The sequence below is a fragment of the Equus caballus genome, chromosome 9 (genome assembly GCF_041296265.1).
Source record: "Equus caballus isolate H_3958 breed thoroughbred chromosome 9, TB-T2T, whole genome shotgun sequence".
Taxonomy (NCBI): Eukaryota; Metazoa; Chordata; class Mammalia; order Perissodactyla; family Equidae; genus Equus; species Equus caballus.
The window spans coordinates 93,570,303-93,594,709 of record NC_091692.1 but is presented as its reverse complement, the minus strand read 5'-3'; the positions used below and the strand labels follow the sequence as shown (position 1 = coordinate 93,594,709).

The following is a 24,407-nucleotide window of genomic DNA, read 5'->3' as shown; positions in this document are numbered from 1 at the left end:
CCCTCCCAATTTCCACTCAAGGCAAGAACTTCTTATTCCTTGGAGGGGGTCATAATCTTTCTTGCCTTCTGGCATTTGCATCTGCAGCCCCTTCTGACTAGAACATCTTTTCTCACTCCCCCTCTTTCATCTGGCTAATGCCTGCTCCTCTTTTAAGACATCCCCAAGGAATCCTTTCCCCAGCACATTATAGTCTATGTGATTTCCTTCCTCCCTCCCCCTGCCCCCTCTCCTGTCTCCCTCCCTCCCTTAACTCCTTCCTTTCTCCCTCCCATTATTCACCATCCATTCATTCAATAACTTATTTATTCAGCACCTGCCAGTTCCAAGACTCTGTGACCCTTTTCTCTCCCTGTGCTTCCATCTATCATAACTCCATCTACCGTAACAATTATCACATTGGATTAAAAATATTTACTTGCCTTATTTCCATAACACTAGTTCCAGATGGCAGAGATTGAATCTTGACATGACTGTATTTTTAGCTACTGATATATAGCCTGACATCATTAAGTAATGGTTGAATTGATGGGTAGGTGGATCAGGGTATGAAAGATGGAAGGATAGGTGGTGGATGGGCAGATGAGAGGAAGGGATAAATGAACACACCCTCTCTTTCTCGCTGGCAGGACAAGGCCTTGCTGTTCAAGCTTATCAACCAACTCACAAATTCTTGGCCTCAAACTCTGGGTGGCTTCACCCAATAACCCGTTCCTTTATTCAATTAATCATCCCTTATATTTGACAAGAAACCTTAAGAATCCACTGTGTGCTGAGCACTGAGGCTATGAGATACAGAAGACGTGGTCCTCGAAAGTCTACCACCTGGCTGAGGTACCCAGTAGCGCTGAGGCCTGTGCAGCTCCAGAGAGCTCACCACCAGGCCTGCTCAAGAACCTCTGGAGCACAGGGGGTGGGAAGGGGGCCTCTTTTCTGCTTGCCTCAGAAGAGGCCTCAACAACCACTTCACTAAACAGACATTGCCTGTCTCTTCCATCTTCAATTCCATAGAAAATGCAACACAAGCGGCCCAGGAGGTCTGAGCGTTCTCTCTTGGGAGGAGGACCTCTGGCCATGGGCAGGCGTGGCTTCCGGTGGTTTAAATCTTAGATTCAGTTTACAAAACATTCCCATTATTCACCTAGCTCAACACGATGCCTTTTGGGTCCACGTTTCCATCTCTAGAGCCAAACATCATGGTGAGCATGAACTGTGTACAGGTAGTCTGGTGGGCACCATGTGAGGTCAAACACACACAGAGAATCATTGATCTCCATTTGCATGTATAAATGACATCTGTGAATCCATTAACAAAAATATGTTCCTGAAGTAGCTAAGTACACAACTGTGACAGGAGTGTATATGGTTTTTAGTGATGGGTGGTTCATATGTGTAAATGGATATGGTGTCAGTTTTCATGAATGTGATGAGATTTACACATATATCATTGCATGAATCACGTTGCATTTGTTTTTAGTATGCCTGTTTACATGCATCTGTAACGTAACAGATCACATTTTTAAATCCAATAATAAGATCTTTTACACAAATAGCACATATTTTAAAAAGTGAACAATGTTTAGTTTTAGAAGTAGCCTATAGCCATTATTTTGTTTTGTATTATATTTGTATCATATGGTACAATTGTACAACTTGTAATTGTATTTGTGCCTTGTTTTGTATTTTAGTGAATAATGGTTATATGAACCATTAGCAGGCTACATGATTTTTTTTTTAATTGGACTGACGGCATATTCAGGTAAAAATAGCGGTAGGGTGCCACCTTGTTTGTTTCTATCTTCAGTTCACCTATGGCTGCATTTGGAGACGATGTCAGAGTTCCCATGGAGGTTTACAGTTCAAGAGTGGGGGCTCTCAGCTCCAAAAAACCAGTTTTCTTGTCCAACTTGTTGGTCAGCACATGGCTTACCAAGAGACTGGCTCATGAGCCTGTAGGGTGGATAACTAACTACTGACGAGGAAGGGGAAAAATGAAAACGGAGCCTTAATTGTTTCCTTTGCCTTTCTTCCCTTAGGGTGAAAAGGGCTCTGATGGCCCCGCAGGGCTCCCCGGCCCAAAGGTCAGTACTGGAGTTGGCAGAGGCGCACTTTAGAGCCCAAGCAATCCTTTGCTTTGCTCTCCATATAAGAAAGAGAAAAAGTGGTTTGTCAGATCACTATCCTGCGGTATTTTGCTTTCAAGCTTGTTAAGGTAGAAGGATAGAGCAAGTGGCACAAAGTTTGGAACCTCTGAGGCTCTTCACTGATCAGAACCTCCGTTTCTGAGTCTGAAAGTCTGAGCAAGAAAGGGTTGGGTTACACAGCCCTGGCTCAGATCCTGTTCGTTCCAACAGGCTTAGCTCTCCGTGGTCAGCTAATTCTGCATCAATCCTTCAGGCATCTATATTGCAGAAACTCTGGGGGTTGGACCTTTAAAAGTCTATTTGTTTAGACTGTGTGTTCTGTTTGTTTAACCCGCATGAAATTGTTTTTGCACAAATTTTCCAAACTCACTAATTGCTCAAAGCCCAGTGTTTCCTCATGGGGTCTTTCTTCTCTCCTCAGTCATGGCTGCCTTTCTCTCACCATCATTCCCCAGGGATATAACATTTGCAGAGCTAGACAGGCCTCTCTTCCAGCATCGTTTTTTGGTCTCAGAAAACCACGACCCAGGGAGATGCAAATTGCCATGGTCACCCAAGGGCTGGGTGGAAGAGGTCAGCATCATCCAGTGGCCACTACCTGGTCTGGTGTTTGAAAGAGGCACGGAGAGTGGTGGTGGAAACACCTAGAGATGACTTCCCTCACTTCCTCTCCCTCTCCTGCGTTGCTTAGTTTTGCCTTTATTCAGTGCATCATTCTTGAGCCCCTGCTAAGGTCCCTTTAGTCTTTCTCTTCTCCCTCCTCCCTGCCTCTGTATGTGAGTCCCTCATCTCCCTCCCTCTTTTCTCGCCCTGCCCTCCTCTGCCCCCTGCTCTGCTAGATGGGGAGCACAGGTACATACATCATCACATGTGCACACACCATCACACACACACTCCATCACACATATACACACCATCTCACACACACCCCATCACACACACACAGCCTCCTTGGCTCGCCTCCCCTGTTACTGAGAGCAGCGGTCCAGGGGACTAGGCAGTTGGTGTGAGAAGGGGAGCAGGAGTTTCTGCCTCACTGAGCACCGCCTGGGCTATGACCTCAGCTCCTCGGCTGTCAGATGGAAGAAAAAAGCAGAGACATCTAGGGGTTTGTGAACTTATAAGTAGAAAATGTTTGTCTGGAGTAGTGCTTGTTTGTGGAATGTCTTTGCCAATGTTGAACAGGTCCAGGGCTGTGAGGGCAGCAGAGCCTGACCCCTGACACTGGGAGACAAAAGGTGGGGGAGAAGGAATCCTAAGGAGGGAACAGATACGTCCACCTGGGGGCAGGCCTGGCTCCCCCAGAGCTAATTTGCAAACATGGCCCTTTAGCATCACCAGACAAATGGTCCTAACCCATGGTTAAGACACTGAGCAAGCAGCTGTGTTCCCAATGGCTCCATTTATCTAGATTTAGCTCAGGTAGTGTCTGCAGTCACAGCCTGGTGTCTCCTGGGGGCCGAGGCCTGTTGTAGATGTGGGAACCTGACAGCGAATGACAGAGAGCCCTGTGCCCAGTGGGAAGAGAGAGGAGTGGAGCATCATATGGGGAGAGCCAGGCCGAAAGAAGACGCCCTAAAGCTACCGGGGAGGGCTTCAGGATGCCTTTCTGTGGGAGGCCCTGCTGAGCTGGGTCCAGTAGGATGCACAGGAGCTGCTCAGGAGAAATAAGACAGGGAAGGGCATTAAAGGCCAAGGAACAGCATAAACAAAGTAGCTATGTGTTCTCAGAGTGTAAAGCATAAAATAAAACTGCATACTGAGAGAAAAGAAAACTCGAAGAAACTGACTGAGGGCTCCCGTGTCGTGCACCCAAGCCTGGCTTGGGTTGCCTCATGGGCCAGTAGGAGATTTGGGCTCCAGTACCATGCCTGGCCCTTGGTGAATCTTTTCTTCCCTTGCAGACACTGTTTTCTCCTCTGCCTGCCCTCCCTCTCTTCATGGACAGTTGTGAGGGTCCAGGGCCCTCGTGGGCACAGACTCGTCACACAAATGGCATAATCAGGGAACCCTGATTGACCCCTGGCACTTTTCAAAGCACTGCCGTGCTCTTAGTCTTGTGTGTGCTCATGACAGCATGCCCGTTCACAGAGGAGGAGCCCGAGGCCCAAAGAGCAATGATGCTCTCATGCTAAGCAACAGGGCAGGGTTTGAACCTGGGGCTTCTAACTCCCCTTCTGCGGGCCTGGCCATGGACCAGCAGCATGGCCATTCCCAGGGACAAGCGTGCGATGCTTTCATCTACTCTCTTTCCCAAGATGTCCCTAGTTCCTGGGATTAAGAGATTGGGGAAATTATTCAGATGCTTCCTCCGTCTCTAGGGGTGGCAAGCGTGGACTCTTGGTGCAGTCAGCAATGATAAAATCAGAGGTTTCTAGGGAGTTGGGGCAAGGTTGATGGTAGGCAGCCTGTGTCGGGGAGCTCTGTTGGAGGACCTGACCCAATGCTCATCTCTGGTTTCAACCCCTCAGGGAGACATGGGAGCCACTGGGCTGGTTGGAGCTCCTGGACCCAAGGGAGAGAAAGGCGACGTGGTGAGTAACAAGCCCCCTCTCTGCATGGCTAGTGTGGGAGACCCAGTGCTTTCCCCCAAACATGCATGTCAGCTAGAATGGGCTGAATGCCTAGGAACTATTTGTCTATAAAATGCCTGATCCATTGGAGATGGTCAGTGAATGGCAGTTGTCTTTATTTTCCATTATAATTAGTTCCTTCTAGGTTTTCAGTGCTCAGGGGGAAACCCCAGACTACAAGACAAAGCCTGTCCCCTTGAAGAATTAACCTGTCAAATGCGATTCACTCAGTATCCCACACTGTCATCATCCAACAGCTCATTGCCAAGCTGTACCATCTGCTCTTCGTAGGTGCTTCCTATGGATTCTCTCATTTCTCCTTATTACAACATTTTAAACATAGTCTCTTCACTTCCCTAATGGGAATGACACAGAATTTTCAGACTTGAATGACTTGCCCGTGATATGGAGCCTGGATGTGGCAGAGGAAGAATTTGATCCTGCACCAGTTTTAATCTGAGTCTTGTGCTCACTTGCTGTGCCACCCCGTCACCTATGCTGTACATGCTTACCTCCTACATATAGGTAGGAAGCACCTGCTCTGTGCAAAATAACATGGAAGGAAGAAGAGCTGTTAACATTTCACAACACTAACTGTGTGCCCGGCTCTGTGTTATGTGCTTTACAGATTTCAGGCTCATTTAACCCTCACATCAATTGGGTGAGGTGGGGCCTAGCATCTTACCTAAGCACCAGAAAAAAATGGGGCAACAGAAACTGCCTGTGAGAGGGCACAGATGTCAGATTTAACAGACAGAGTTTACAAAGTAGCCACTAAAACTATGTTCAAAGAACTGGAGAAAACCATTGTTAAAGAAGTAAAGGAAGGCATTGTGACAATATCTCATCAAACACAGGATACAAATAAAGAGAAATTGTTAGAAAGAACCAATGGAAATTCTGAAGTTTAAAATTATAATCACTGGAAAAAAAAATCATTAGAGAGACTCGACAGTAGATCTGAACTGGCTGAAGAAAGAGCCAGCATTCTTAAAGATAGATCAGTAGAGATTACATCATATGAAGAACAGAGAGAGAAAATAATGAAGAAAAATGAAAAGAGCCTCAGAGAAATGTGGGGACCCGTAAAGTACACCAATATGCACATAATGGGAGTACAAGAAAGAGAGAAAGGAGGAGAAAAGGCATTCAAAGAAATAATGGCTAAAAAATCCCAAATTTGGCAAAAAAGCAGTAATCTACACATTCAAGAAGCTCAATAAGCTCCAATCGAAATAAACACAAAGAGATCCATCCTCAGAAACATCAGGGCAAAAATGCTGGAAGATAAAGAGAAAATTTGGACAGCAGCAAGAGAAAAAAATGACTCATCATGTCCAAGGAAACCCCAATAAGATTATCAGCTGACTTACCATCAAAGAGTTGAGGCCAGAATGCAGTGGGATGACAAGTCCAAAGTAATAATTATGACAATGTATTATTGAGTGTTTAACAAATATGTATAATAATAATAGCAAAAAGAAAGAGGGGGAATAGGGAATAGATCTGCATAGGAGTATGTTTCTCAACCTCACTGGAAGTAAGTTAGTATAAATCTGAAGTGGATCCTGATAAAGTAAAACGTATATGGTAAAACCAAGAGCAACCTCCAAGAAAATAACTCAAAAATATGTGGTGAAAATATCATTAAAGAGATTAAAATGTTGCACTAAAAAGTACTCATGTAATGCAAAATTGATCAGTAAAGGAGGAATAAAGGAACAAAAAAGGACAGGAGACATAGCAAACGAAAAGTAAAAAGGCGTATGTAAATTTAACTATATCGATGATAAATTACATGTGAACGTACTAAACAAACCCACTAAAAAGCAGAGGTTTTCAGACTGGACATGAAAACAGGATCCAACTATATCCTGTCCGCAGGAGACACATTTTAGAATCAAAGATACAAATAGGTTGAAAGCAAAAGGATGGAAAATATACATTCTGAAAATAGAAAACACAAAAAGTTGGAATGGCTATACTAACATCGGACAAAATAGACTTTAAAACCAAAAATTAATAAAAAAGAAGAGGGACATTTCATAGTGATAAAAGCGTCAATCCTCCAAAATATGTATAACGATTATAAACATATGTGCACTAACAACAGAGCCCCAAAATCCATGAAGCAAAAACTGACAGAGTTGAAAGGAGAAATAGATAATCCAATGACAATGGTTAGGGACTTCAATACCTCACTTTCAATAAGGTTAGAACAACTGGGCTCTTGGAGAAATCGGAACCCTCATACATTGCTAGTGTAAAATGGTCCAGCTCCTTTGGAAAACAGTCTGGCAGGCTTTAAAAGGTTAAATATAGAATTACTATATGACTCAGCCATTTCACTCCCACGTATATACCAAAAAGAAATGAAAATGTATGTTCACACAAAAACTTGCACACAAATGTTCATCGCAGTGTTATTCATAATAACCAAAAAAGTAGAAACAACCCAAACGTCAATCACTTGATGAATGGATAATAAAATGTGTGTTATATTTATGCAATGGCACTTACTCTGTAATAAAATGAAGTATTGATACATACTACAACATGGATGAACCTTGAAAATGCTTTGCTAAAAAAATATTGGCTGGGCCGGCCTGGTGGCGCAGCGGTTAAGTGCGCATGTTCCGCTTCTGCGGCCCAGGGTTCGCCGGTTTGGATCCCGGGTGGGGACATGGCACCGCTTGGCAAATCATGCTGTGGCAGGCGTCCCACATATAAACTAGAGGAAAATGGGCACGGATGTGAGCTTAGGGCCAGTCTTCCTCAGCAAAAAGAGGAGGATTCGCAGCAGATGTTAGCTCAGGGCTAATCTTCCTCAAAAAAAAAAACAAGAAAGAAAGAAAGAAAGAAAAGAATGGCTATGAAGCCAGTCGTAAAAGCCCACATGTTGTATAAGTTCATTCATATAAAATGTCCAGAGTGGGCAAATCTAGAGAGACGGAAACTGGATTAGTGTTTGCCTAGGGCAGGGCATGGGGGGAAATGGGGAGTGACCCCTAATGGGTATGGAGGTCGTTTTGAGGACATGAAAACGTTCTGAAGTTGATTGTGGCGATCGTTGCACAAGTCTGTAAATATATTAAAAACCACTGAATTGTACGCTTTAAATAGGTGAATTACACAGTATGTGGATAATATCTCAATAATGCTGATATGGAAAAAAAGAATAGTACCATAATATTGAGTTATTGGCAAAATTAGATGATACTTGAGAGAATCAGCACTCAATAAATACATAGTTATCACCTCTTTTGGAGGCCCCTTGGCTGAGCTGATGAGGAAGCATCTGACCATCTCAAATCCCAGGTGCTGCCCCATGCGTGATGTCACGCCAGGGAGATGCTCTGTCCTGAACCTTTGCCTTCTGCTTTCCTTTTCTAGGGCAGAGGACCTTTTGTCCAAGGAGAAAAGGGTGAAAAGGTAAGCCTCTCCCTTTTCTCACACCCTCCAGGGCTGCGGGGTGGCTGGCTGGGCAGGTTTGCGTTTGGGAGAGGTGTGTGCTACTGTTGTGCTGCCTGGTAAGAATGTGGATGGGAGAGAAGAGGTCTCCTGGGCTGAGCTCCCGGCCTCAGTGTGTGTCCTTCCTGACTCGGGCACTGAAGTGTGCACGGCAGTCAGGGCTTCCAGGCAGAGAGAAGACTGTGTGCGCATTATGTAGGGGTAAGTGGAGGAAAGTGTTTGCACACGAGGTGGCTGGTTTGCAATGCTTAGATGGCACTCATAGGGGGTGGGGTACAGAGCTGCAGAAGTGGCCCAAGGACCAGCATGCAGGGCATTAAATATCAAAACGTGTTTAGGCCTTGTTTGCAGTGGTAGGAAGGCACTGAAGGGTCTGTGCGTGGTCAGACCTGCTGAGAGTGTTTGAATAGCAGGTGCCGATAGATGTGAGAGAGGGGAGACCAGAGGAATTTGGGCAATAGTCAGGAGATGGTTGCAGAAGTTTAAAGGGGAGATGACAAGGGACAGAGCCTATAAACGTTCTCCCCATGTATGAATGTTGCACCTTCTTTCACCTTTATCATAACATGCACAAGGTCGACACAGCCTGGGACATAGGGCGTTCCTTTGGAATAGGAAAGCTTTCTTCTGGTGTTAGCCTATAAGGAGAAATAAAAAGCAGAGAGTCACTAAAATGCCATTTTCCACTCACACCAGCTATTAAAAATATATCCTCCGTTTCCCAGGAGAGGCAGCCATAAGACTGTATAGCATACATTTATGTTGATTATTTCACCAGAGTCCAGGCTCTTGTAGACTCAGAACGTGGAGCCGCTGGACCCCGGGATGGTATCGCTGCTCAGAGGAGGCTCACGTGAGCTCCTTGCCCTGGGCTGGTTGTGTAAACCAGGTGCCACTATGTTCAATTACAGTGGACCGAGAGACCTCAGTGGCCTGCCCATGTTCTCCTTGTAAGTACCTTTTATTTAGTCCTTTCACATCTAGAGACTTACTCTAAGGAGGTAAGTCAAGGGTACGTGCAAGTACACACTCACGGGTTTCATTCAGTGTAATTTATAAGCAAGACCAGAAACAACCATAATGCTGCGTCATGGGCAGAGGGTAAAATAAGTCATTATACAGCTAAATAATGAGATGTCATCCAGAAATGCAAAATCACATTTGGAAGAATCATTAGTGATCTAGAAAATGAAGATAATATTTTGCTAATTCTTAAAACACACTGCAGAATATCTATGCAACATGACCCCAGTTGTGTGTGCATGTGTGTCTGCATATATTTGTGTATGTGAGAGAAAGAGACAGACATACAGACAGACAGACAGGGAGAGAGGACAGAGAGAGAGAGAGACTCTGAGGGCAAACCCCCGTCCTTAACCACTGGTTGTCTGTGGGTAACAAAGTCGTGAGAGTATTTATTTTCCCCCTCGTATTTCTTGGTGTCTTCATTTATTCCATATTGAACTCCTCTTTTTTTATCCCTATTAAAAGCATCAGTGTGCACACACACACACACACACACACACACAACAGGTACTGCACAAGAATATAGAGCACTTTGAGAGGCAGTGTGACACACAGCATAACATGGCTTTGCACCAGGCAGACCTGGTTCAGGGGACTCTGCCACTTGCTAGCTCTGCCATCAATTTTGAGTCTGGGCCTCCTGACACCTAAAATGGGGCTCACGGCGGCCACTCTCCATGGTTCCGTGTGGTTTAAAAAGCAGGGCGCCTGGAACCTAGGTGCACAGATTCAGAAACTGCTTCTGTAGCTGCCGGCGTGCTTGGTTCCTGTGGGCCCAGAGCCGGAGCACAGGGCCTTACCAGGACAGCCAGATGCTCCTCAGTGTCAGGACTGGGGCTGTCAGAGCCCTTGAAGGGTCCAGCAACTCCTGGACTGGCCTATCCTCTGACTGACGTGTTGTCCTTCTTGCATGTTGGTGTCACTAGCAGGAACAGCCAGGCCTCTTTTCTCCCTTGAGCAGCAGGTGCTTCGCTGACTCGTCCCTTCCCGTTGAGGTCAGGATAGGCAGCCTTATTCTCCTGAGGCCTGGAGGCACCTCCCTGGTGCCCCCAAGCCCTGCCTGCGGCACCACATGCAGGACCGGAAGCTGCGGGTCACAGTTGCAGTTGGGAGACCTCCTCACGTATTCAGTGCTGGCAGGAGAGACGGGCTGCTGAACAGACTCTGGCACTTCCGGCTCTGTCCTCGGTTGACATTCTCCTGCAGTTGGGCATTTTTAGCAAAGTCTGAGTCTAGATTCTGCCACATATTAGCTGTATGATTCGAGGGTGAGTCACCTGCCTCTCTGAGCTTCTGCTTCTTCATCTGTAAGAATGAGGTGATGGGAGGAGATGATGCACAAAGGCCCTTGCAGGCGGCAGCTCTGAGATTTGGTAATCAGCCCGCCCCAGCCTGAGCCCCTGGGGCTCTCTTCCGTAACTTGGAGTCTCTGCTTCCCCCACAAGGATGAGGGGGTCAGGGTGGGTCAAGGGGACCAACAGAGTCCACCGAGGAAAGAAAGCCACTGGGGACTAATGCGCTGGGACAGGGCGTAACAAACAGTTTCTTTGCTTGAATATTCTCTCCGAAGCAATTGCAGAGTGCTGGGGGGCTGGATGGACTGGAGCCTGGTAGGTCTAGGAATCATATGACTCTGATTCTGGCTGTGTAGTTTTGCATTTTTGCCGTTGTAGTTAACCACCTGACCATGTGCATTGGCCTCTAAGAGGGCCAGGCACCATGCACGGTATGTCCCATACTTTATGTCTCATCATTAAGACAACACTTCGGGGAAGGCACTGCAATGCCCATTTCACAGATGAGGAGAACACAGCTTAGAGGTCAAGTGACCTTCTCAAGGTCACACAGTAAGATGGCTAGAAAACACAATCACTGGTTATTATTAAGATGAAAGGAAGTGGGAGGGCCAATTGAATTTCCCCTTCCCCAGCAGCTGAGGAAACTGAGGCTCAGAGAAGGTGAGTGACTGGTGCAAAGTCACACAGCTGAAAACTGCTGGAGAACTTGGCCTCCTGACCCTCCCAGGCCGACACTGCCTCTCTGTGGCACCCCCCCATGAAATGCCCAAGACTGTTGTGCGGTGCCGTGGTCCTGGGCTGCCTCTGCCCCTTGTTTTGGAAGCTAGTCTCCTCTCTAGTTCCTGTTCCACCTCATATTTACCACGGGGTTCTTGGAGTGAATCTCTCTCAGTGTTTTACTATATATGAAATCAGGCTAAGGTAAAGGGGGAAGGTAGCATTTTAGGGGATGCCCCAAAAGAGCTGCCCACAGCTCAGGTGTTGGTGACATGGAAGAAGAGAAAGGGAGGGATGGATCCTCCTTCAAAGGGGTTGGGAGACAGCTGGGATTAAATAAATGCTTGTCAAATGGGTGAATGGATGAGAGGAATGCAGACCACTGTCATCCAGGACCAAGGGCCAGCTAGAGTCAGTGGAGGGATCACAGACTGTGCAGTGGAGCAGATCTAGCTTCAAATTCTGGCTCCACTTCATGTTAACCTTAAGTGTATCTGTCCTTGGTCTACTCTGAGCCTCAGTTTCCTTTTCCATGAAAGGAGGCAGAGGCGATAATAGTGGTTCCTACATATGAGGTTGCTGGGAGGATTAAAGGAGAAACTAGACATCAAGGGTTTGACACAGCGCCTGGCACAGCCACGCTCAGTAACTGTGACGCTGCTCTTCTCGTTTCTCTATCATAATTTTCGGTGCTGTTTTGGTGGTGATGATGATGAGGGGTTTAGCCACTGCTCTGGGCTGGTTTGGAACAATTCAGGTGGTCAGGGAGAGCAGGGAGGGAGTGATGACCTCCGTGCCCCTCCTGCCCCTTGGTTCTTCGATGTTGAGAAGATTAATAAGCACGATGAGGATGTCTGCATAAGCTTTCCTTTGGGTGGGGCCTGCGTCAGTCCGTAATCCATGCAGACGTGGTCTGCAGAATCAACTGGACCATGAGCCCCACAGGTAGAAAAGATTTAGAAATAATAAAAACAGGGACAAAGTGTGCAGTCTCCAGGGAGCTTCCTTTTGGTGCATCCTGAGAGTCCTTCTCTGGGGGACCGGAGCCTTCGGGGGAAGAACCCCGCGGAGCCGCTCCGTGATCCTTCCTTCCTGGACCCACAGCGCCCTCTGGTGTTTGGAAGCAGAGCGTCGGCTCCAGTTTTCCTTTTCAGGGCTCCTGCCTAAGCGCTGCTGGGGGCATCTCTGCCGTTCTGGGGTTGCCCTCTTTTCCTTAGAAATCTGGAGTCTGGGGGAAGGAGGACAAAGGGAGCCTTGGTTCTGTGCTCAAACGTGGGCTCAGGTGATGGAAAGAAAGCAGGTTTGGGGAGTTGGGCAGACCTGTTTTGGATTCCAGCTCTGCAATGGCTGTGTGATCTTTGGTTAGTGTCTCTCTGAGCCTCAGTTTCCTCGTCTGTAAAGTGGGGCCATGGACGCCTACTCCCTGGGGCTGTTGGGGGATTGTAGGAGGTTGATAATGCCTGTGAAAGCACCTGGCTTAGGCCCTGGCACCTGGTAGGGGCATCTAAAAATTTATCCCTTGTCTTATTCCTTTCCTTAGTCTGCTAGAAGCTACTCTAAAGTCCATAAGAGAGTGACATATGTGTTGTTTTGATTAACAGCACTAAGAACCCAGCAGATGGGAGAGAGTGGTGGGTTCACAGAGTCTAAACCTGGGTTGGGCTCTCTGGGGACTCATTCACCAATTCAGTGGAGGAGACAAGCATGCAAATTCCGGGCACACAGTCGTCTTTTTTTCTTTCTCTCTCTCCTTTTTTTTTTTTTTGGTAAGGAAGATCGTCACTGAGCTAACATCTGTGGCAACGTTTCTCTGTTTGTATTTTTGACACCGCCACAGCATGGCTTGATGAGTAGTGTGTAGGTCCGCACCAGGGATCCGAACCCATGAACCCCAGGCCACCAAAGTGGAGTGCGCAAACTTAACCACTATGCCACCAGACTGGCCATGTGGTCGTCTCTTAAGAGTGTGGTTCTTCTTACTTGTCCTTAAGCAAGTCAGGTTGTGCCATCTCCACTCCCCATCCTGTTACACACACAGAGAGTGACGACACTGTTGGGAGACCCTGCTGAGGCCACAGGGTGTTGGGGGTGGAGGAGCGGACAATTGTCACATCAGCAAAGCACTTTGAGGCTTTCCTAGGGAATACTCAGTGTTGTGCTGCTGGTGGGTGCTTAGAAAATGAAACCAATTTCTAGGTAATTATCATAAACACAATTCATATGAGGGGAAAACCAGATACAGAAACGAAATGGCCCTGAGCTGACTCCGTTCTTTATAAGCACTCTTAACAACTGCAACCACACAAAAATGGGATCAACCTAATGGTGGGTGTAAGTGAAAATTAGGAAGACTTTATAATGGGGAGGTGCGCTCTCAACATGATGCAAAAGAAATGGTAGAATAGGAAGCCATATGGGCTCACACATGAAAAGATGTGTGTGCAGTAAAAATGGCCAAGGCACTGGGGTAGTGGGATTTGAGATATTTTATATATTTTGTTAGTTTTCTCTTCATGGTGCTACAACATTAGTACATCTGTAGACATTTAACCAAATACTAGATCTTAATATAATGAAAATCCTTTTAAATATAGCCTGTCCATAGTTGTTTATGTGTGAAATCCAAAAGCAATGTGATTTTGGAGGGAAGAGCCCTCTCTCCCAGTCTTGGAGATTTGCTGAATGCTGGATGGTGTGATGCCTGGTGGGTCCAGATGGCAGAACATGGCAGTGACTGAAGCCCAGGCTTTGGGAGCCCACTGCTGCCCCAGTCTGGCTACATAACCTTGGCGAGGTCATTACAATCCCCAGTGCCTCAGCTTCCTCGCCTGTCCACTGAAGATGATAGCAACAACGATATGCTCTGGTAAGGTTGATGTGAGGGTTCAGTGACTTTATCCATGGAAAGAACTTAGCAGGGCACCTGGAAATCATGCCTTCAGAAAGCATCAGCAAGAATCAGGTCTGAGCCATCCTGGCACTGGGTTCCCTGAGCGCAATGATCAATTCAGGCACATTACCTCTATCAGTTCAAACCAAACAAAGTCAGTGCTTTCACTTAGAAGCCTGGAGACAGATGTGCATTCCCCCTGGGCCTGCGGCTGTGAGGCCGAGGGCTTTGAAATCCCTGAGCCATTTGCTACCATGAAGTGAGCCTGTTCAAGAATGGTGAAGGTGACACGCAGCAGTTGGACCCTTGTAAGTGGCATTGCTGAGTGGAGTCAAGGCTCAGCTAAGCCAGCACCTCCACCTGTTCAGCGATGTGGAGCAATGCATTTCCTGTGAGGGTTCTTTGTTTTCTTTGTGAAGAGAAGCTAGTGTTAGTTTACAATTAGAGTTGGGTTGGGATTTAGAAGGAAGCCTTCCAGCAGGGACTGGCCTAGACCGGGTCATGGAGATGGGTCAGGGCTGAGTTATGAGGAGACTCGGTTTCCCTGAAGTGGAGGGTGACAGAGGACAGAGTAGGAAGGAGCTTTCAGCTCCTCATCAAGTCTGGATCTCACCATATAGACGGTGAGGGCTCTTGGGACCCACAGGGGATGAAACCAGGGCAGAGTGTCCCATGAATCCATGCCTGGGTCAGCAGCTCAGTAGCCAGCATTTGGTGGAAGGGAAAAAAATCTCAACAACAACAACCAAAAAGTCCTTTCTTAAGCATTTCCACAGAAATCCATATGGCAATAAATAAAACTTCATATGGATTTTGTGCTCAGATTTCACAGTGTGGTGCACTAGAAAAAATATGCGAGCAAATATGAGGAACTCAGCTGAATTTTATGGAGCTGGTTGACTCAGTAGCAGACCGAATTTTAGGTCACGTAAACGTTGGTTTCTTGTCTTTTATGGTTTTCTTCCGTTTTTCTCGGGACAGTGAACCTGACGGGACGAGCATGGTGAAAGGAGTCTGAGGCAGACAAATAGCAGAGGCAGTTCTGATTTCCTGGGCTGCTGTCTTCTCGAAGTTTCGACTGCATGTCCAGAAGAGGATGCAGGGCCGTGTGCAGTGGGGCTGGGTGTGCTGAAGTCCGAGCATAGGAGAGTCTTTGTGGGTCGGTCCACCATGGAGCTAAACAAATAAGGTGCCAGTTGAAAAACTGCGGAGAGTCCAAGGCCATCATGATGAAATTAAGGAGGGAAGCCAGGTTCAGAGCAGTCAGCTGACGTGGCCTGGTCTCCAGGGCTGAGAAAAGCAGATTCTGCACATGTATATTCCAAATGAATAAGCCCAGGGCTTTCTGTCCTCTAATGACTTGAAGTGGGACAAAGCAGGCTTCTCCACATTGCTGTGGACCATGAAGCATACAGGCCCTCATGAAAGGCGGCTGGCTTGAGGGGCGTTGGGGACCCACCTGCCAAAATGTGACTGCCCGCAGTGGGTCAGCTCCAAAGGCCTTCCTTCAGCTTAAACCCACTGCCCCATTTAAAACATGCAAGTGCGCGTGGATTTGTGTTTGATTTTAAAATGCTGCTGTTATCACATCGTCTCCTGCTGACGTACAGCTCAGCTGCTCCATGTTACTTGGCAGATAAAGTCCCATGTGTTTGGGGTGCCCTTCCCCCTACTGTCATGGGGCCCCAAGTGACCTTTCCCTCATATTTGTCTCCTGCTGATTCTGGGTTTGTCTTTCTCAGGATGTTCATCAAGGGTTCTCAGGATATTTCTCAAGGGTTCATTGCTCTCTGGATGTTTCTTCCTCCATGGCATTGATTCCTCCTCCTTGCACGTCCAACATTCCCCTCTGCCTATTGACATCCTGGGAATGCTTCTGATCCAGTAACCTGTGAGGTGTCCAGCACAGAGCCAAGTATTCCCATGGACTTTGTCTTGCTCATTCCTCCCAGTGAGTGCAGCAGAAGGCACCGTTATCAATATTACATGGAAAAGGCCACTGAGACTAAAGAAAACACACACACACACACACATTGATGTTTTCATTGTAAGAAGCTGTAGGAACAGGACAAAGTAGTTTATAATAAGCTCAGGCTTGTTCAGAATCATAGCAACTGCCCACTGAGGGCCAGGCACTGTGCTAGAGGACTGGAGAGGAAGAGCAAAATGAGGGACACAAACTCTGGAGTCTGATTAATTCAGTCATCTGCACCTGAGAGTAGAGGTCGGGGATTCAGGGGACGATGAAGAGAGTCTAGAAAAAAATCACTCTGGCCACTGCATGGCTAACTGGGCAGATCTGGTAGTAGCTAGAAGCGATGTTCCCACTCAGCACTGTTCCTAATGGGCTCCTGGTCTGGGCTCGCCAAGGCCCTCTCCTCTGAAGCAGTCAGTCAGTGCCTGGGCTCCTATGGTAGTGGACAGTCAGAGCTGCTCTCACAATGACACTGCTCTGATGCCAACGTGACAGACACACCTTGTGCGTCCAGAGCGTCAAAGAACGGATCTTTCCCACTAGAGCAAGTTCTTTCTTTGGTGTCTTTCAAAGGCAGGCTCTATTTGAGATGGTGGGCTGAGGGGATTTTGTGGAGGTAGAAATGGACTTCAGAGGTGGGTGGAGAATGAGGAGAAAGGAGAGGATCCTGCTACGTATGGATTTTCTTCCTGACGCCTCCTTTCCAGAGCAGTAACCAAGAGAGGTCTCCAGAAAACATAAGATGCTTCTGCACAGCAGGGGTTTCTGGTATAAGTGAAATATGTGGCATTGCAAGAGGTTAATGGGCATGCTTTTATCTTCCTGCTTCTTTCTGAAAGGGTGGGGTGGGGTCATTAGCAATAGCAGCCATGCAAAAATCAATAGGGACATTTGGTGATTTTATCTGGAACAGTATAGTAACTTTGTCTCAAAAAAGGTGCCATGCAGTGGAAAGGATCATGACATCAACCTGTTGTTGACCTCTTGATATGTGCCAGCTGTTCATTTTGTGAGTCTCAGCCTCCTGCAGCCCCTTTAAGGAGTCTGGAGCGTGCCCGAGGTCACAGGGCTGGTGGGTGAGCAGGGCTGAGGCCATGTCTCTCTGGCTCTAGATCCCCACTCTTAACCACTCTGCTGGCCAGTTCCACTTCTCTGTCCTCTCCCCAAAGTGGTGCTCATCTCTGGGAATTCTTGACCCTCAAAAACCATATCCCTTGTGGGAATCAACTTATTTTATGTAATGATTACATTGTAGAACCTCTGAGTCATAAAATATAAATTATATGTGTGTGCTTGTATGTGTGAAACTTCTGAGATGTATTTATGCCATTTGCCTCCAGCTCCGGGTCTCTTTCTCTGTTTACAGCTGGCTTATCAGCGCCCCCATCTCCTATTCTTAGCCTGTGCATTATTCATGGTTATTGAGTTGGATAACTGTGGTTGAGTGCCTTCTATTTTTATAATAATTAAAGGTTTTAGGGTAAAATAAGTTTAGCTGCTTGTTTGCCCTCAAATAGCTTTGTAAGTTGGGGGCAAAATGCTGAGAGTTAGAATAAATAAAGGTGTTTAAGACCCTGTCCATGTTGCTGAAGGACCTGTTGGAGAAGTTTTGAGTTCATGGAATCTCACAGCCCCGGGCAGAACTGGAATAGCAAAGACTACACTTTTTCCCCAGCTCTGTCTGACACTCAGGCACTCGTGAGGTCTAATGGACCAGTCACAGGACCAATGGCTTCATACAGGAGAGTGAGAGCACTTACGGGAAGTTACCGGTAAATGCTGGACAGCTGGACTGCTGGACTGGGAGGGCAGAGGAGGCTAAGGGTGTGGACCCTAGACACAGACTGACTGTGTTCAGACCCTGCTCAGCCACTTTTCAGCTGTGTAACATTTTTCAGTTACTCAACCCCTGGACCCCTTGCTTTCTTCATCTATAAATTGGCGACTGTAATAGTATTCACCTCAGAAGGTTGCTGCGAGCCTTCATGAGCTAATGAAAATAAATGACATATTTGTAAAAAGGGCTCATAGATAAGTATAATTGCCATTACACCAGCATGGTGCTCCATTTTTTATACACCAAATGACGTCTTCTGTGTCCTCTGCATCAACGAGGTCTTATCACCAGGGGCAGCTGACAGCTGCAAAATGTCAGAGCCCCCGCCTCCCCCTGAGGAGGACTTCTGTAACTCCAAAGCATCAGGAAGCCTGGAGAGTGTTAGGGAGCATGTTCCAGGTGGGCTGATTTAGAACTGGAGGGCGTGCTTTCATTTCTTCAGTTCATCCAAAATAATTCACAGAGCATCTAAGAATAATGACAGTACCTGGTATTTATGAGTACTACTGTCTACCAAGACCCGTGCCCTTGCTAATTAGTTTTGAGGTAGATATTGTTATCCTCATTTTACAAGCTTATTAACCGTGCGACCAGGTACACGTGACTTTATCTGTCTGGGTGGCTGAGCCAGGAACTGAGATTATGTTTTCTGACTCCACAGCCTGCATTTATCAGTGCTGAGAAGTGGTTCTCAAACTTGACTGAGCATCCAAATCACCTGGAGCACTTGTTAAACCAGCGTGCTGGACCCTGCTCCCAGAGTGTCTGGTTCAGCGAGTTTGGGTGAGGCCCGAGAATCTGCCTCCTAACATGGCCCAGGCGAAGCTGATGCTGATGGTCCAGGAGCCACACTTGGAGGACCACTGCCCAGAGCATTTCTCAGACCCCAACTAAAGGGCATACTCTGGCACCTTGCAAATGGATGCAAAAGAACACTAGCGTAGCACCTCTAGTAATGTAGCAATCTCTTTGTCAACATTTAGATAAAAGCCCTGATAGTTAATTAACCAAAAGAACTGTTCTCTCTTTTCTCTGTATTTTGCCCAATGAGGTCACCGGACAATTCTGGGGACTCTGGTTCTGACAAGTGGTTGTGGGTGGATAACTTCCTGCTAGGTGTTACCTTCCCAGGGGTCTCCCAAGGAGATCATGGAAGCAGAGGGGGAGGGGGCAGAGAGGTTAGAGCCCAGAGAAGGTTCAGGGCCCTGATTTTGAGTCCCACCCGCCCTGTGAAGGGGGAAGGCTCCTCCTCCTGGGCCCTGGTAATGCTTGTCACCTGCATTATCTATTGTCCTCTTAGCCTGGGTGATTTCCTTTTTACAGGTTAAGAATGGAGGTTTGGGTAGTTTACCCAAAATAACAGTACTTGATGCTTGTTTCGAATTTCCCAATATACAAAGCATTTCCCCAAGCACGGCAAGGCATCTTACCAGGCCTCTTGAGCTAGAGGTAATATTACTCCTCACATCACCCTTTTTAAGGATGATACAGCTGAGACCCAGGAGGGAAGGTTACTTGTTCTGCTCTGCTAGCAGGCAGCAGAGGCTACATACAAATCCACGCCATCCTCCCTCTCGCCTGGTTCTCTACTCCCCTCCCCTCCTCTCTCCTCCCCTCTCTCCCTTCTTGTCCCCTCTCCTCTCCTCTCCTGTTCTCTTATTTCCTCTCTCTTCCTTCTCTCCCTTCTCTTTCCTTGCCTTTTTTTGTACTTTATTGTGGCTCCTTAGCTACACATATTCCCTTTAAAAATTTCCCTCTGCCTGACCTTACCAATTCCAGGGCAACCTCCAGTCTTTTCCCCACTCCTTTCATTGACCCACCCATAGACTTGAGAAAGTGTCCTTAGTTCTCAATAGAATACAAACAACTGGCATTTTAATAATATTTTATAGTCTACAAATTATGTCCACATTCATTTTCCCATCTGAAAGCAGCTTGAAGCTCTGTTTTACAAATGATGAAACTGAGGCTCAGAGAGGTGGAGTGACTTTCCTGATGGGATATGAATGGGCAGCCTAAGGCTATAACTTTCTCCTTTCAAAGCCACTGCAGGAAGCTGATGGTGAGTCCAATTGGAGGATTTTGGAAGGTATGTCACAGAGGCATGGTGGTGTTCTGTGATGTCAAGAAATATCTTGTCAGGTTGACTTTTTCTTTGGGACACAACTTTCATAAGAGCAGGAACTCATCTAATGAAATGCCTGGATCTCATGATGACTTGCAAGTGGAAATTTCCCAGAATGGGTCTATTTGCAGTGCCAGCTTGGTTATCCCACCCATGTAAAATAAGATTCAAAAGAAATGTTGCCCTCTTGGACAAAGAAAATATTCACCTCTACAGAGGCCTCTAGTTGGTTTCTTAGAATACGGAGCAAGGGTAGATTACTCCAGACAATGAAGCAGAAGTGGCTGGTTGTATGGCATCAGTCATCTAAAACCCATTTGCCAAGCTGCCCCTGTCCTTGGGAAGCACAAATCCTGCAGCTAGGTTTATGATCCCTACTTACAGATGAAGACTGAGACTCAGAGCATTTCTCTAACTTGGCCAAAGTCATTAGTACTAAGTGATGGAGGTGGGATTTGAAGCTGTGACTTGCTGGCTCTTGAGACCATTGTCTTTCCACAACACCCTACTGTTCGCTTTGTTCCTGGGGTTTTCATAACCCAAGAGCTAATTGTAAAGTGGGAGAGTCTCCCCATTGTCTCCCCGTTCAAGGCCATGTGGCTCAGGAAGGGATTGAAGGACACGGAGCACTTGTGGGGTCCTGTGCCAAGTGGGCACTGGTGACATAGAGGTGATTCCCCACCTCACAGAGTTCCCATCCTGTGAATGAGGCAGATTCACACAGATACTTGTTGGACATCTGTTGGAAAGCACCATTGAGACTGGAAATGTGACAACTGTGGGCAGAAGGAAGGTTCTGGAACTGTCCGGAGTTCCCTCTGGCATTATCTCTGGTCTGCCCCCTGGATCCCTTTATTAGACGGTCCTGGGAGCTCCAATGCCCTGCTGCCTTTCCCCCTTTACCCCAGAAGCAGAAGCCCACCAAGACATCCCTTTCCCTACCTTCAGATGCAGGACTCCCCACCTGCAGCGGCCAGAGGACAGACTTGCCTTTAGAAGATCCGCCATCCTAACTGGGTAACCAACCCCTGGGGTGGGCTCGGCACCAAGTCATCCCAATAGGCCTGATTCTGGAGGGAAGCACCACTGAGGGCATTTCCTCAGAGGAAGTCCTTATTCTGTCATATTGCATCTTTTGAGAAATCTTGACTTTAGCCCTAGAGTTGTAGAGGAGCAGAGCTAAGTGGGCTGGTGTCTTTGCCATCTGGAAACACACGTGCCATTTGCTCAGATCAGCCCAGGATGGTGCTGGGCCTTGGAGACAGGTGGGGCATCTGGGGAGTTGAGCTCACCCTATTCCTGACCCCCAGTATCCTGGGTTGATGCGGAGCTCCTGCCTCCTGTGAGGCAGTTGAGGGAGCACTTCCCAGGGAGGTGAGGCTGCTGAGACTGCGGGAGAAGAATAGGATCCCTGGAGGGGAGAGCAGGGCTGGGCGCTCAGGCATTAGCCTCCCCAGCCTGCCTCGTCTGGCCATGTGGACCACTGGGCAGCCACGAGAAGGTCATGATCTCTCTGTGCCCATGTCCTCCGTGTAAAGTGAAGATGACAACACTTACTCACGGGACTGCCAAGCGTCCAGTGAACAACTGTGCGTGTGGCAGACTCTGGAACCCAGAGTCTGGCCCTTCCACGTACAAATGCTGTAACTTTGGGAAAATTTTTCAATCTCTGTGCTTCCATTTCATAAACTATGAAATGAGGATAATAGTTACATCTCTTTTATAGAATTGTTGTGGGGATGAGTTAAACGCACTGATGGATGTAAAGTACTCAATACTTGGCATGTAATAAATATACAGTGAGGATTGTCAGCAGCAGCATCTTTAGTATCGCTTTAATGTTATGTTATTATTAATACCACTTTTAGTTCTGCTGTTCTTAGTGCTAACAAAAACAACACTAGTGAGTGTTCAGTCTGCGCTCGGTACCTCAGAAATCACTTCCATCTGTATTGGTTACCTCTTTAAACTCTGGTTGACTGAGTTTCAATACAGCCAAAAAGGGGGGTGGGCAGGGGATTCATCTCTGTTGTGTCGATGTGTAAATGAGGGTTGAGACATCATCCACCACAGCAGCCCTTCCTTCATAAGGATTGTGTTGATCGTTTGACCCCAGAAAGCACCCCATTAACTCCCACTGTCCCAAGGAAACAGTGCCGCAGAAAACCCTGCACCCCCGTCATTGGGCAACCAGTCCTTCCTCTTATGAAACATCCCCAACTGCTCACCTGCCCCTTGTGTCCGGCCCAGGACAGCCAAATGTACCTGAAGGACAGTGAGAAAGTCTTCCTTCCAGGAATCCCACCAAAGTACAATGCTCGCCAACCAGGCCTGTCTTGGTCTTTTCTCTTCTTACTCTATAAATACAGTTGACTCTCCTTTCTAGCACTTTGACCATCTGCCCACAGCAGCCTGTTCCTCTCGACACGTGTGCATAAAGAACTCAGATTTTCCCCTGGCGAGGCACAGAGAAGCAGAGGCCCATCTGCCTATGTGTGTGCTGAGCCACTCCAGTCCCCTACTATGCCCTTGAGAAGGTTGGGGAGGCAAGGATGCGCTGAAGATCCATTAGCAAGAACATATTTAGGCTTCAAGAAAGCCTGCTGTGAAGGAACCTGTTTAGTTTAACTTAGTTTAAACTTAGTTTAACGCTGTATTTCACAAATGTATTTGACCAAACAACCCCAATCTGCTGCCACCCCATCACACATTAATTATAAATCAAACTGACATCATCAGAGCAACTTTGGAAATGTTATATGAATCACCGCGGAGATGTTTAATCCTTATGAAAACTTTGTAAAGGCTGTGATTGCTCCCGTTGTACAGAGTGTGGAACTGAGACTCCGAGAGATTAAGTAATTTGCCCAACGTGGCCCACCCCCATCTAAGCGAGGGTTGCAGGAGCTGGCGTTCAGCCTCCCAAGTGCATGATGCCCTGTTCACCAGGCTGCCTTGCCTGGAGACGTCCCGTCTGGAAGCTTCCACCCACATTAACGTATCCCATCAGCCTCCAGGATGGGACCCTCCTGGCCCTGAGCCTAAAACCAAACACCACTTACTAGTAAATCTATGTTTTGTGTGAGCACAAGGGCCCTGCCTCCATAGCTAAGTTGCTAGGTGAGCGCAAAAGAGGGCATCTTGTGTGACCGTCCCAGTAGCTTATTATGCGCACCACACATGGGCAAGGGGATCATTTCCCTGACCATGGGTGTGCCTGGCGTGGTGTGATTCCATCTAATCATCACGGGCAGGGCGGCTGTGATTACAGTGTTCTGGAGGAGAGGCTGCGCCAGGAGGCCCAATAAGAGCCCCACAGCAGAGCGTGTGGGCTTCATTCCCAAGCCTCGTCTCATCCTTGTTGGTGTCATCTTCCACACTTAGATGAGAGGCGAGCGACACACTGAGCCTTCAGGGATGGCTCAGAGGATGCAGAGCCGGGGGCAGAGATATCTGTCCATCTGTCTGTCTCTTTTTCTCTTTGATATCACACTGACTTATGTTAGATAGAATATAAGGCTATAGAAGGCATATAAATTTCATAGAAATTTTAGGAGTATATATGTGTGTGTATGTATATACATGCATCTTAATCCATAGATAAAAACTAGAAATATATAATGTCTGATGCACCTTTGAGACAATGATAAGACCTATCTCAGGGGGGTATTATGGGGACTAAAGAAGATACATATATATAGGCGCTAAAGTATATATAGGAGACAGACTGCAGGATCCAGCACATAGTGTTTTCTAGATATTACCTACAGACTCATCAGTTCACTCTTTCATTGAATGTCCAACATCCTCGTTTCACAAATGGAAAAGCCCAGAAAGAGTCATTGATTTGCTCAGTGTCAGAGGGAAAATTGATGGAGACGGGGAGGCTGGTCTGAAGGTCCTGGCAAATCCTTTGATTTGAATCAGATGATGTGGGAGCTGGACAGGAGCCTAGAGATCCTGGAGGTCCCTGTCTTTAACTTGCCCCCCTGAACCCCTCATGAGGATGCGTGTGGGGGAGAGAGGGAGATGGACAGTGTGGCCCAGGTTCCCCCTTCTTCTCCCGCAGCTGCTCCGTGAGTATGCATGTCACATGCTTCTGTGTGTGATTCATTAGAATAGAGTTTGCCCCAGCTTAAAGATATACCTGTCCTAGCCCGTGGTTCTCAACTGGGGGCGATTTTGCCTCCCAGGGGACATTTGGCAATATCTGGAGACATTTTTGGCTATCACAACTGGGGGGTGCTGCTGGCTTCTTGGAATGCTGCTAGACATCCCGCAACGCCCAGGGCCGACCCCCAACAAAGATCATCCGGCCCATTGTCGACCAGCCCAGGTTGAGAACATGCTC

General features: G+C 47.2%; 1 protein-coding gene across 2 annotated transcripts in view; it reads left to right on the top strand.

Annotated features, from left to right (window-relative positions):
* Nucleotides 1-24,407, top strand: part of COL22A1 (collagen type XXII alpha 1 chain) — a 293,821-nt gene that overhangs the window by 94,531 nt on the left and 174,883 nt on the right. For both annotated transcript variants that reach the window (XM_005613300.4, XM_014728097.3), the window contains 3 exons: nucleotides 2,037-2,081; nucleotides 4,616-4,678; nucleotides 8,111-8,149. In XM_005613300.4, coding sequence (XP_005613357.1) covers nucleotides 2,037-2,081; nucleotides 4,616-4,678; nucleotides 8,111-8,149 — 147 coding nt within the window. The remainder of the gene's footprint in view (nucleotides 1-2,036; nucleotides 2,082-4,615; nucleotides 4,679-8,110; nucleotides 8,150-24,407) is intronic.